The 12,930-nt window shown below is 50.5% G+C and overlaps 2 protein-coding genes across 4 annotated transcripts in view; both read left to right on the top strand.

Annotated features, from left to right (window-relative positions):
- NCKAP1L (NCK associated protein 1 like) overlaps window positions 1–6,395 on the top strand; it is a 42,493-nt gene extending 36,098 nt beyond the window's left edge. The window contains exons 30-31 of the mRNA XM_084878937.1: window positions 980–1,069; window positions 4,466–6,395. Coding sequence (XP_084735063.1) covers window positions 980–1,069; window positions 4,466–4,597 — 222 coding nt within the window. The 3' untranslated portion in view covers window positions 4,598–6,395. The remainder of the gene's footprint in view (window positions 1–979; window positions 1,070–4,465) is intronic.
- A 4,995-nt stretch (window positions 6,396–11,390) lies between these two features.
- Window positions 11,391–12,930, top strand: part of PDE1B (phosphodiesterase 1B) — a 28,785-nt gene continuing 27,245 nt past the window's right edge. Inside the window, exons 1-2 of one of the 3 annotated variants that reach the window (XM_084878947.1) lie at window positions 11,391–11,509; window positions 12,000–12,125. In XM_084878947.1, the coding sequence (XP_084735073.1) occupies window positions 12,013–12,125 (113 nt within the window). In that variant the 5' untranslated portion in view covers window positions 11,391–11,509; window positions 12,000–12,012. Of the gene's footprint in view, window positions 11,510–11,596; window positions 11,910–11,999; window positions 12,126–12,930 lie in introns of those variants that run through there. The other 2 variants (XM_084878948.1, XM_084878946.1) reach the window with 2 other exon arrangements.

Genomic DNA, 12,930 nt, shown 5'->3' with positions numbered 1-12,930 from the left:
GAAATTTCATAGGAATATCCTTCTCCTAATCTCCAAATGACTCCTATAGGTGTTAAATAGGCCCAGACTGAAAAAAATGAAAACTCCCACTTGTTCCTCATATTTTCCATTACACATTTCCTGTGATTAGCACATTCATATTTATATACACTCAGAACCAAGGGACTGGTATTAAGCCCTTTTATAATTTCTAGATTGATCCTCCTTTACCCACGTGGTCCATTACCCACTCTCTCCTTGAGCATTCTTAGCAATAGGGAGCCTACTCATTTGCAAAACATGGTTAAGAACCAGGGCCTCATCTGCCTCTTTTCAAGAGGAAACACAGTAGGTCATATTCTCTCGAGAATCATACCACTGTCTTGAGAAGTACATGTTGGGGACTTGGAAGCTTAGTGAGTGGTCTCTATTTAAACTGAAACAGCCAGTCAGACAGATGGACTCTGAGCATATTACATATAAAGAGGACTCACACCAGATCTCCTTTACCCTTCTTGCTGGCTCAATGCAGGAAATCTGAATCTGGGATACAATTAATCCTGTTTATTCTCCCCTCTTTGACTTGCTGGGGACCCAGAGGTGAATGGAGAGGATGGACGGATATTCAGGAGGAGAATAACAAGCGGACTGTGTCTGAATCAGAGGCCAGGCTCTGTCTCTAGACGGGTGGGAGTCAGCTGTAAACAGCCTGATGACAGTGGTGTCTGGAGGCTGCCTAGAAAAGAGATGAATTTCCTGGCATACAGCATTACCTGCCTTTGTTCCTTGCAACCTCTTCCCCAGTCCCCCAGGCAACCTCCTGTTGTCCACACTGGCTGGCTTACAGGCCATGTGAGTCTCTGAAATTTAGGGGATTTGCCGATTTTCCACCCTGAGTCTACAGGAACATCCCAGTCCTTCTTTTCTCCTTGATCTTTTAACTTCCTGTAGCCTGAGGCTGTCCTACTCTGACCTCCATAAAAAACTGCTTCCCTTACAGGTGGCCTCCGTCAGCCTCCTGCAGCTGGGCCAGGAGACTGACAAGATTAAAACCAGAAATCGGGAATCCATTTCTCTGCTCATGCGCTTGGTATGTATCTGGTTTGTTGCTCTGGTGAAATCGAGAGGAGAGCTAGAGGGTTTTTTTGATTCCTGGGATTGTCATCACTCAAAAGCATTGACTAAGAATTTAATTCTCCCTGATCCTCTGCGTCTAGTCTTCATATCCGGTTGATGTTCTAGACGTATCCTGTAGTCTCAAAGAAGCGTCTTCAAGGACTTCTCTGCGGGACAGGGCCTTCCTGGCCCTAAGCTGACTGGGTCTCTTTTCCTGCAATGCTCTAGAGTCTGACCTGGTGGGGCAGCTGGGTCTCTTCGACATAACTACTTTCCCAGTGCACATTTGGCTTCACTTGACCACTTCCTACCACCTTATTTCTTGTCCTTAAAAGTATTATGAAGCCCTAACCGGTTTGGCTCAGTGGACAAAAGGTCGGCCTGTGGACTGAAAGGTCCCAAGTTCGATTCCGGTCAAGGGCATGTACCTTGGTTGTCGGCACATCCCCTGTGGGGGGTGTGCAGGAGGCAGCTGATTGATGTTTCTCTCTCATCGATGTTTCTAATTCTCTATCCCTCTCCCTTCCTCTCTGTAAAAAATGAATAAAATACATTTAAAAAAAGTATTATGAAGAGGATGCTAAATAGCACAGAACTGAAGAGGGGAGGGGGAAGAGGGCTCTGATGAGGAAAGGCTCTTAGATGAAAAGCTATAAGGTGGGGAGCGAGGTGAGCCAGGCATCAGGTGGCTCCTGCTAGCTCTTTTTCTTTCTTCACAAGCTGTGGGCTTTCCCTTGCTTTGGCAGAAAGTTCTGGGAACTCTGACTCAGTTAATTTTAAAAAAAATCTTTCCCCCATGATCCTGTTTCCCTCCTCAACACACTTACTCATTGTTTTGCTTTAAAAGTCCAGCTCTCCAGGTTAGTACTGCACTTAGCTGTGGTGCAGGGGTCCCTGCCCTGGGTCCTGTGTTGGCCTAAGGGGAGAGGATATGCCCACCTGGAGATTGGAATACAGGCTAGTATAGCTTATTTGGTTTACTTAGTCATATGGCATGTGGCCTTCCATTTGGACTCTTGGCCCAGGACCACAAATGTTAGGAGCCGGCATACCTGGGATTGCCCCTGGTTTCCTTTAAATATATGGGCACTGTGGTATCCATGTCTCAGTTTCTCCTGCTAGAAAAAGGCCTAGGTTGGGCTGATTAAGGATTATGGTGGGGAAAAGAATGGACATGAGGGTATGTGTGTGGCGGTGTGTGGGTGAGGGGTGAGAGGACAGAGGAGGCAAATGAGGGCAAATGCTAGTATTGTGCTAGAGAGGCACGATTTTATGAGACCGATTCTTTGTCCATAAAAGTGGACAATAATTTTTAGGAGAGAGTGGTTAGTATTGATGAAATAATACTAGTATGTGTGAAAGTGCTCAGTATATAATAGATGCTCAAGAAATGCTAGTTTCCTCTCTCTGCTGTTCATTTTAATTTCTGGATGGTTAAGCATGTCTCTTCATTTTCCTGGGCAGTTTCCAGCTCGGTAGAGTTGGAGGTGATTCTGTATGGCCACCCAGCCTTCCTCTTCCTTCTGCTATGCTCCCTCCTTCTCCCTTCCCCCAACACACACACACACACACACACACACACACACACACACACACACACACACAAAGTGTGAGGAGGCGGCTGCCCCTTGTGGCATTGCAGTGAGGCCTGTAGAGTGGCTGGAACAGAGAGCCAGGTCCTAACCAGGCGCTTTCTATTGGAGCGAGTGACAGAAGGACGAGCTGCTACAAAGCAATTTAAATGCAAATGTTTCCACAGAGCAATTGGAAATTACTGAAGGGGAAGGAGCTGTGTTCTGATGTAAGAGGCTACTCATGTGGCCCCAAATCCTAGTCAGGCACTTCTCTCCTGCCCCCCGGGGTCTTTCTGTCTTGGCTGTCAATCCTGGGCAGTCCCCACCCCAGTATTGCCAACGTGTTCCTGGGTTTCACAGGGGAAAGAGATGACTCAGTCACAGAATCATGGAATCGTAGATGTCAGAACGAGGCCAGAGCCTGGCAAGTAGTCCTTACAATTCATAGGTGAGGAAACCGAGGACAGGGAGAGAAAGATGACATTCAAGGTCTCCCCCGAGATATATGGGCAGATTTGGGACTACAGGTTTCCTGGCCTTCATCCTAGGGCTGTTTCCACTACTATGAATCTCTTCAGTCAGGAGCCCTGTTATCTTCTGTGCTTAATGGAGCAAAGAATAGGAAGTCTTGGGCCAGTGAATCCTTCTTGAAGCTGTCACTCATTTCCCTGTACCTGAAGGTTGTATCCTGGAAAAGAGATCTGATCTCTGTCTGGCTTAAGGTTTCAAAGCCTTGCCTAGCAAAAAACTCTTTTCTTTTTCCAACCTAAGACTAGAGCCACCGCGTTATGGCAGATTTCCTCCCCTCAGCCTACAGTGTCTGCTCTTCTGGGGCTGTTGTGTGTACTGTGTGTGCATGTGCTCGAGAATAGCAGGACCTCACACATTTTAAAGCCTGAAAAGGACTTCAGAGAGAGAAACACGTTAGAGTACATATGGCAGGTTCTCTTTTCTGAGTGAATTTTCAGGACTTGAAACACCAGCCATATTGGGGAGGCCCCATCTGTGTGAATTGCCAGAGGACATGGGACACTTCTCTCCAGAGCGTGTCTTTTAGTCCCAAACCTCTTGATGAGGAGAGTACTGGAGGAAATACACCCTGTTCCTTCCTCAGAGGCGGGGGCCCTCCAGCCCAGGCTAGGTGGCATAGCTCTTTGCTAAGATGCCCTCCTACCCTGTCTTGTCCAGGCATCTCGATCGATCTTTCTGCTTGGCTGTGGGGGCTGCTGAGATTATTACCACAGAACATGAGCTTCTAATTAAACTAATTAATCATGCCTGCTCCTTTATGCAGCATCCTCAAGCACTGCAAACACTGCACCAAGGGAGGGAGGGAGGGCACTGAGGCCCAGCACAAGAGGACTGTTGGGGGTTCCAGGCCCCCCTTTCTTGGCCTGAAACAGCTCTTATTTCTTTCTCTGCCAAGCTTTGTCATTAGCACTTTTACTCATCCTTACCTGCATCTGTGCTGCCCACCTACACATGCTTTAGCCTCCAGAAAGGGAGAATGGGCTTTTTCTGCCACAAGGGAAGCGTTTCCTACCTTCTGCTTCGGAGCCTTTCATAGAACCCTGAGGAGGGGGACAGGGGCCATTGTAATGGAGGTGGAGAGGCCACATTACTTTCCTAGAGCTGAACCAAGGCTGGGGGTGGGGGGGACAGGAAGTGTGACTTGGAACCCTGTTCACTGTAGCTGGGAGGGCCTCAGAGGGCCCAGGGGACTGAATGAAGAGGAACGGGTGTCACAGAGGTATGCCCTACCTGAGGTTCTCCTCTTTTGGCCCCTTCTCTTCCAGGTGGTGGAGGAGTCCTCCTTTCTGACCCTGGACATGCTGGAGTCCTGTTTCCCTTACGTCCTGCTTCGAAATGCCTACCGGGAGGTATCTCGGGCCTACCACCTGAACCGAGTGCTGGCCAGTGCCCACTGAAGGGCCCCTTGGACCTGCCTACCCCCATGCCATCCTGGAAGCTGTGGGCATTTCCTCAAGGGGTGGGGTCTGGAGCCAGAGCAGATGAACAGGCATATGGACAGACAGCCCAGGGCTGAGAAATCATGGAGAAGTGGGGTGGGCTGGGGGGATGGAGGACGGTTCGTAGGGGCATGGGGCCAAGAGTGTGAATTTTTACAATGAAAAAACCGAGTACAAAATATGTTTCTGTTTCCTGGTGAGTAGAGCTGGAGCTCTGACTGGCATGGGTTTGTCCGACGACCTTCATCACTATTGTAGGATAATGCAGGCGGACGGAGATGATCAATCATCATATTAAACCATAACGAGCTTATAATCCTCCCACTGGAGCTGCTATTGTCTCTTGTACATTCATTAGGATGATTATCTCCTCTCTTCCTTTTCCAAACGTGTTCAGCAAATATTCAGCCTGTTCCTGCTGCAAAGTCACAACAAAGGAACCCCCTTTGCCTTTGTGGGGTCACTTTTAGGAGTCTTTCTCTGCCTCCAGCTCCCCTGCCTACATGGGCAATGAGAGATGTTCACTCCCCCCAAACTTTTCACCTGCCACACACACTTTGTGGGTAACAAGTAAGTTCTCCCGTCTGCTTAATTTTCACCCCTCCCGACATCACTAAAACCCACAGCTGAGGGTCAGTCTACGTAGTTCTAGGTCACATGACAACAAATTGGATCAGAGTCATGCGGTTTCCTTCCTGGACCATTTCGGGTACTCTTTTTCTCTATCTGGAGGGACTGATTTAACCCAAATCCCCTATTGTCTTTGGTACAGCTGTTGCTCCAGGCAGGGATTTCTCTTCCAGATCTTACATTTCACAGACCTCATTAGGTTATAGAGCCCTGAGAGTGGGTATACTTGAGGGAGTACAAGCTGTTTCAACTTAGCCCTTTTCTGCGCTAATTAGTATTTCAAGTGTCACAAAGCCTGGGGCGTTCAAGATAGCACTAAACTAGATTTAGTTAACCCCTTGGCAGGAAACAGTGGTCTCCATTGCGTCACTTCTGTGCACCCACTGCCAGGGAGGCTGGAGCAACAGATCATAGATGTCACAGGTATAGAGTGGCTGGAATGGCAAATAACTAGTTGATTAATCAGGGTCATGCTAGGACTTCCACGATAAAAGGGAAGCAATTATTGATTTTCAGCAAAACCATCTGGCTTTTGTTAAAGCTATTTAATAGCTGTTTTTGGACTTCATATGCATGTTTGATTTTTATTTTTCGAGACCCAGGCTTAGTCCATACTTTTAAAACTTGGCACCCATAATCAGTACCCAAGTTTTTCTTAGCAACACTGCCTGCTCTTTAGGATAGAAGCAACAGAGGACCCTGCTTCGTGCCACAGCAAGTTGTCCTTCCTTGCAGCGGAAGGGACACTGTGTTCTAAGGAGTGATTCAGGGTCAGGCCTGCTGAGACTGAGGTCAAAGTGGATGAGGAAGAGAAGGCTCTAAAGTACCTGAACAACCTCTCTTAAACACATGTCTCTGCTGGGATCATCATCTTGAGGAGATGGAGACCCCTTTTTCATCTACATGTGGAACTGCTTAAAAGGAGCCTCCCAGAGGACCGAAGACAAGTTGCTGCAGGAGAATAGAGGGTAGACATAATATCTTTATGTTTTAAATTAAAAATTATATTGAGCCCAGCCGGCGTGACTCAGTGTTGAGCGTCAACCTATGTACCAGGAGGTGGCAGTTCGATATCCTGTCAGGGAGAGGAGTGCCCATGCAGGAGGCAGCCAATCCATTGTCCTCTCTCGTCATTGATGCTTCTATCTCTCTCTCTCTCTTCCTCTCCCTTCCTCTCTGAAATCAATAAAAACATATTTTTAAAAATTATATCGAAATAGTTAATCCAATGAACTAACGCAGAGAGATCCTGTGTATCTTTACCAGTTCCCTTCAATGGTAACATCTTGCAGGAGCGATAGTATACTATCAGAACCAGGATATTGGCAGTGACTCCATCCACTGAGCTTATTCAGATCTCCCCAGCTTTACTTAGAGTCATTTCTCTGTGTGTATGTATTCGGTTCTGTGCAGCTGTCTCACGTGTAGGTTTGTGTATCCTCCACTTCCATCAAGATACAGACCAGCTCCAACACCACAAGGATCCCTCATGTTGCTCTTTTATAACAACACCCACTTCCCTCCTGCAGCCTCTTCCCCTCCCCAAACCCTTGGCAACACAAATCTTTCCTCTTTTCGAAAATGTCATAATATTTTTATAAACATATGATTACACATACATTTCTCTACCACATATACTTTTTCCCCCAAAATGTTCTTGCATCCTTTTGATATTTATGCAAGGTAGCCAGGGGAGGCTTCCTTATTTCAGGCCAGTGAAAGGTTTGGAGACCTTAAATGACTTAATGGTTAGCAGTCCACATAGACCTGGGAGCTGAGTCTGATAGTCCTAGACATTTTCTCCCTGTGCAGACGGCCTCTTATTCTGGGAAGACTCAGTTGTCAGCATTCAAAGACCCTAGAACAAGCAAACATAGGAGAAGGTTAGGACGAGATGGCCTTAACCTCTTGAAACAAAAGATGAATGCCTAGAGATAACGGGATCTATCAGCACTTTAGGCGATTTGCTTTCTAGGCCAGGATGGCCTCTGACCCCTTGCAGCCCAGGACACAATCAACTGTGAACTTCTTTCTGCTCTCAGATCCCCAACTTGCTTTTTGTTCAGGCCTAAAAGGATCTGAGGCATGCATATCGGGGAGAAATTCTGACCTTGATTGCTTGTCTCGCAGGCAGAGTAGGCTGTAGCCTCAGCGATTTCATTAGTGCAGTGTTTTCATTACCATCTCCATTAACTTGTTTGCAGCAATGAGATGGAATTATCCTTCCTACCAGGCCCGTGGTGAGATGCTTGCAGAGGAGCTCCCATTCCTTTGGGCAATAAAGACACGATGGCGTTCAGTCGGGTGGGCTGGTGAGGGCAGCCTCTAAATGCAGTGGATCTGCGGCCTGGACCAGGGGGTTTATCTTTTTTTTTTTTCTTAATAATATATTTTATTGATTTTTTTTTACAGAGAGGAAGAGAGAGGGATAGAGAGTTGGAAACATCGATGTGAGAGAATCATCGATCAGCTGCCTCCTGCACACCCCCTACTGGGGATGTGCCTGCAACTAAGGTAATGCCCTTGACCGGAATCGGACCTGGGACCTTTGAGTCCGCAGGCCGACGCTCTATCCACTGAGCCAAACCAGTTTCGGCAGGGGGTTTATCTTTAGCACTTTGCCTAGCTGTGGTTTGAGCTGTACCTGGGAGAGGGAGATCCCAGCTCAAGTCAAGACTTCCTTCACCTTAGGCCCTCATGCCTGTATCAGTTCTTCTCCAACAAAGTTTCACTTTGAGAGGAAGCTGCCTCGTGGCTGAGATGCACTCAGGAGGTTGCGGGGGGGGGGGGGGGGGGGGGGGGGGGGGGGAGTGTTCTTTCAGTCCTCCTCCCCACAGCGCCTCCTAAGTACCTGTCATCAAAGGAGATGAAGATGAATCCCCCACCCCGCAGCCCCCACACTTCAAGGAGTTGTCAAGCTCTCTCCCTCCCACCTGCATAGGAAGCTGGAGCAGCAGGCCGCGTTGCAGGTGGAGGAAGTCAGAAGTTAACCTGAGCTGAGTTTGCAGCGCTGGGGAGACTGAGGAGCAGGCTTCTCTTTTGTCACGTTGGAAAGAGAGGATTGGGAGCCTCCCCTTGAAATAGCATTCCCGTAGGAGGCAGATCACATCCATCCGTCACCACTGCCAGCATGTCATTTTTGGTCTCCATCAAACTCAGAGCTTGTTGGGAAGGATTGTGGGGTTAGGGGAGTGAGGAGGCACGGTCTCCGAGGAGCAGGGGCAGTTTGTAAGCTGAAGAGGAGAGGAAGGGGGTTGGGCAGAGGAGCCTGGGAAAAGTGGGGGCAGGGGACAGGAGGAGAAGACGGGGAGAGAAGAACAGAGGTTTTTTTAAGCCTATGAATGGCACACATATACCTTGTCTAGAGGGAGGGTAAGACAGAAATGGGACTGGGTTGTGAGAGGAATGAGGTTGAGGTTGGACACCAAAAATGGTGATTAGGGAAAGAGGAAGAGGAAGAGAGCACAGAATGGGAAGCACTAGAAAAAAGATTGGGAGACTTGGCCCAGGCTTTGTTTCTTACACTTTGTGGGACCACATAATTTTTTTGGGCTTAGTTTTAAAATTGGTTAAGTTGAAGAGGGTTAGACTAGATGGAGTCTAAAGTCTCTTTTACAAGTGACTTTAAAATAAATATATTTTGCCCTGACTGGTTTGGCTCAGTGGATAGAGCATCGGCCTGCAGACTCAAGGGTCCTAGGTTCAATTCCAGTCAAGGGCATGTACCTTGGTTGCGGGCACATACCCAGTAGGGAGTGTGTAGGAGGCAGCTGATCGATGTTTCTCTCTCATCGATGTTTCTAATTCTCTATCCCTCTCCCTTCCTCTCTGTAAAGAAATCAATAAAATATATTAAAAAATAAATATATTTTTATTGATTTTAGAGAGGAAGGGAGAGGGAGAGATAGATAGGAACAGCAATGATGAGAGAGTCATTGATCAGCCGTCTCCTGCATGCCTCACACTGGGGATCAAGCCCCCAACCCCCCAACCCAGTCATTTGCCCTGACCAGGAGTCGAACCGTGACTTCCTAGTTCATAAGTCGATGCTCAACCACTGAGCCATGCTGGCAGGGCTAAAAATAACTTTTGGGGGTGTGTGAATTTTTCTTTTCTTAAAGTGGGTTAGAAGATGGGGGCCTGGGAGAGCAGGGGTGGGAAATACCACTGTGATGACGTGAAGATACCTGCTTAATTTGGGAATCTCTTTAGTTCTAATCCTAATTTTCTTTTCTTGTTAATCCTCACCTGAGGATATTTCTTCATTGATTTTTAGAGAAAGTGGAGGGAGGGACGAAGAGAGAGAGAAACATCCATGTGAGAGGGACACATGGATTGATTGCCTTCCACATGCGCCCCAACTAGGGCTAGGGATTGAACCTGCAACCCAGGTAGTGCCCCTTGACCAGGAATCAAACCCGAGACCCTTCAGTGTGCCGGCGGATGCTGTAACCTCTGAAACACACTGGCCAGGGCTCTAGCCCAGTGGTTCTCAACCTGCTAATGCCGCAGCCCTTTAATACAGTTCCTCATGTTGTGGTGACCCCCAACCATACAGTTATTTTTGTTGCTACTTCATAAATGTAATTTTGCTACTGTTATGAATCATAATGTAAATATCTGTGCTTTCCGATGGTCTTAGGCTCTACAGCAGTGGTTCTGTTGGGACCCACCGGTTGAGAACCGCTAGCAGAGTCACCTAAGACCATCAGAAAACACAGATATTTACATTACAATTTGTAACAGTAGCAAAATTACATTTATGAAGTAGCAACGAGAATAATTTTATGGTTGGGGGTCACCACAACATGAGGAACTGTATTAAAGGGCCGCGGCATTAGGAAGGTTGGGAACCACTGCTCTAGCCCATTCTTTTTTCATTGATAAGGACTGCAACTACTCTCAAATGTTGAGAATTGGATCGTATAGGAGTCTGACTGGGATCTCAGATGCAGCTATGTCTTGGCTGGCACTGTTCCTGGCAAGAGGGGAAGGGCGTGTGTGATGAAGTCAGATGGACAGAGATGGGGGAGTCCCAGTATTCTTTCAGAGTTTTCTCCATCTCTGACTCTGCCATCTCCTGCTGTCTCTGTACTTCTGGGAGCTGGTTCTGCGGCTACTTCTCAGTCCTGCCAGATCTGAAGGCCTGGCCTAACCTAATTGCCAACATTCAAGGCAGTTCTTGAATGTTGAGAGTTCTTCACCCTGTCACTGCATTTCACTTGTTTTTTTTCTTTTTCTTTTTCCTATTCCATTGCTTGGGAAGAGGGAGCCTCCACCTGACATCTAGGACGGAGTAAATATCTTCTCCTGATATCTACTTCCCCTCCTTCCAACCGCCAGAGTTCTTGGAATTAAAACTCACACCCTGGGATCCTGGACTAGTTAGGGCACACATCTCCACCTCCTGTGTACGCAGGATTTGCCCAGTGCCAGAGCAGGTGGCCATTCAGGGGGACAATTCTAAGGAATGCTGCGGTGGTTCCTGCCAGAGTCCAAAGTGGGACTCCGTTTGACAGAAGAGGCTCTGTCCTGTTACAAAGTCTTTTGAGTTAAATTCCAGGCCCTGCATTCTGAAAGTGTTCTGAGCAGCTCGGCTGTCTTGTGCTGGGCCCCAGCCACTAGATTTCTCTCGCCGAAGACAGATGAAGAGGAAATAATCCGGAAAGGCTGCAGGAGGGCCTGAGATGAACCACGGGGAATGATTTCCTGGCCCTTACGGAGTCATGTTTAACCAGAAGAAGAGACGTGGTGCTTCCTGCTCTGGTGGATTCCCTCTGTCAAAGCTTTAAACTTTGGAGAAACTTCCGCGGCCAGGAGGGGAGTCAGACACCAGCAGCAAGGCCCCAGCGAGGAGGACGCGTCAGGAAGACCAAGCAAAAGTGGGGGGAGGGGGGGAAAGCTAACCGCACACAGGAGTGGGGGATAAGCTAACCGCACCATACAACTCAGAGCAGACCCTGCACTTTTCTCTGCAAAGGCTGGATAGAGCCCCCTGGGAGCCGTCCGGGGGTCTGGGTTCTGATGGTGGTGGCTTCCCTCAGCCAGCGTGCCAGGCCACACCCCCTCCCCAGGCTGCGAGAGGCGGGCTCCATCCCTGCCCCCCTCCCACATGGGACACCAGGCACATGCGAATGCATGAAACCCACACGCACGCACACAGAAACTCCCAACGCCCAGCCAGAGAACCCACGCAACACCCACAGCGAAGTCCCGCCGCCGCCGCCTGCGATGCGCTGGGTAAACACGCACTCGCACCCCCCCCCCCCCCCCCGGCGGGCACGCACCGCCTCTCCTCCCGGGCGCGGGGTGCGCGCTCCCGCCCCCGGGCGCTTTTGTCTCCGCGAGCCCCCGGCTTCCAATCGTTCCCCGGGGAGGAGTGGCTGCGGGAGCGAGAGCCGCGCGGGCAGGCCGGCGAGGAGAGGGGAGCGGAGCGGAGGGCGGGGGACGGGCCGGGGGAGGAGGGCAGGCCGAGGAGGCGGCCCCGGCTGCGCGCGGCGGCGGCGGCGGCGCGGAGAGCTCGGACCGGGAGCCCAGAGGGCGGCTGGGCGGCGGGCGAGGAGCAGCCGCAGGACCTGCAGCGCTGCCAGCTCGGGCCGAGCCCAGAGACACCGGCCTGGCTGGCCCACGCCAGCCGCAGGTGGGAAGGGGCTGGGATGGGGGTGAGGGTCTTCCGGGCAGGGGGGCTGAGGCTGAGCCGCGGCGCGATCTCCCCCCTCTGTTCCCACAGAGAGAGGCTGAGCATGGAGCTGTCCCCGCGCAGCCCTCCCGAGGTGCTGGAGGAGTCGGATTGCCCGTCGCCCCTGGAGCTGAAGTCAGCCCCCAACAAGAAGATGTGGATCAAGCTTCGGTCGCTGTGAGTCCCCGGCCCGGGGTGGGGGGAAGGGATCTCAGGGCGCCTGGAAAAAGAGGGGGGGGGAAGGTTTGCCGGAGTCGGGCTGGTGGATTCCACCCCCCCCCCCCCCGCACACATGTTGGCAGGTGCAAGGAAATAAGCTGCTCTGACACGAGTGGCCAGGACACATGTGCAAGGCATGTGCCAGCCGGGAAGGGCAGGCTTAGGAGTTGCAAAGCTAGCGCTGTGGACCCCCGGGGACACGCAGCGCGGAGCGGCGGCACAGGACGTGCGGTGCAGTGTGGCAGGGCTGCAGACCAGCAGCGCTCAGGAGGCGCCGGGCTGACTCACACGGATCCCTGTGCAGGGCTGTGCAGATGTGAGACACATCACATGCATGTGCATGAGTGTCTGAGGGTCACCGGGATGTCTGTGACCACGGCTGCGGAGGCCGTGCATGGGGATGCCAGTGCCAACCTGTGGGTCATTTGTGCCTCGGATGGGATTGGTGGCTTCTGCCTCCTGCAGACCTACATGGGGTGGGGGTTGGGGACCCCCATACCTGAGCTGCTCCTTCCTCTTGAGGCCTGGAGCCCCCCACTCTGCACTTCTCCTGGGATCTGGAGAAGTGGTGGAACCCCTACCTAGGATGGGGGGAGGAGGAGGAGGGTAGGGTCCCTCCTGGGAGCAGGGAGGCGAAGAATGATTGACAGGGGCAAGGAAGCTGTCAAAGCCTTGCTGTTGCTGTTGGGTCGCCCTAGGATCTCCAAGCTCATTTAGGCATCTTTGCTCACTGCTGCAGGGTGAGGGCAGATGGGGAGGAATA

This window comes from Pipistrellus hanaki, assembly GCF_964339955.1.
Source record: "Pipistrellus hanaki genome assembly, chromosome: 3".
NCBI classification, from domain to species: domain Eukaryota; kingdom Metazoa; phylum Chordata; class Mammalia; order Chiroptera; family Vespertilionidae; genus Pipistrellus; species Pipistrellus hanaki.
The sequence above is the reverse complement of the archived record's forward strand: the minus strand, read 5'-3'. Positions and strand labels throughout refer to the sequence as shown.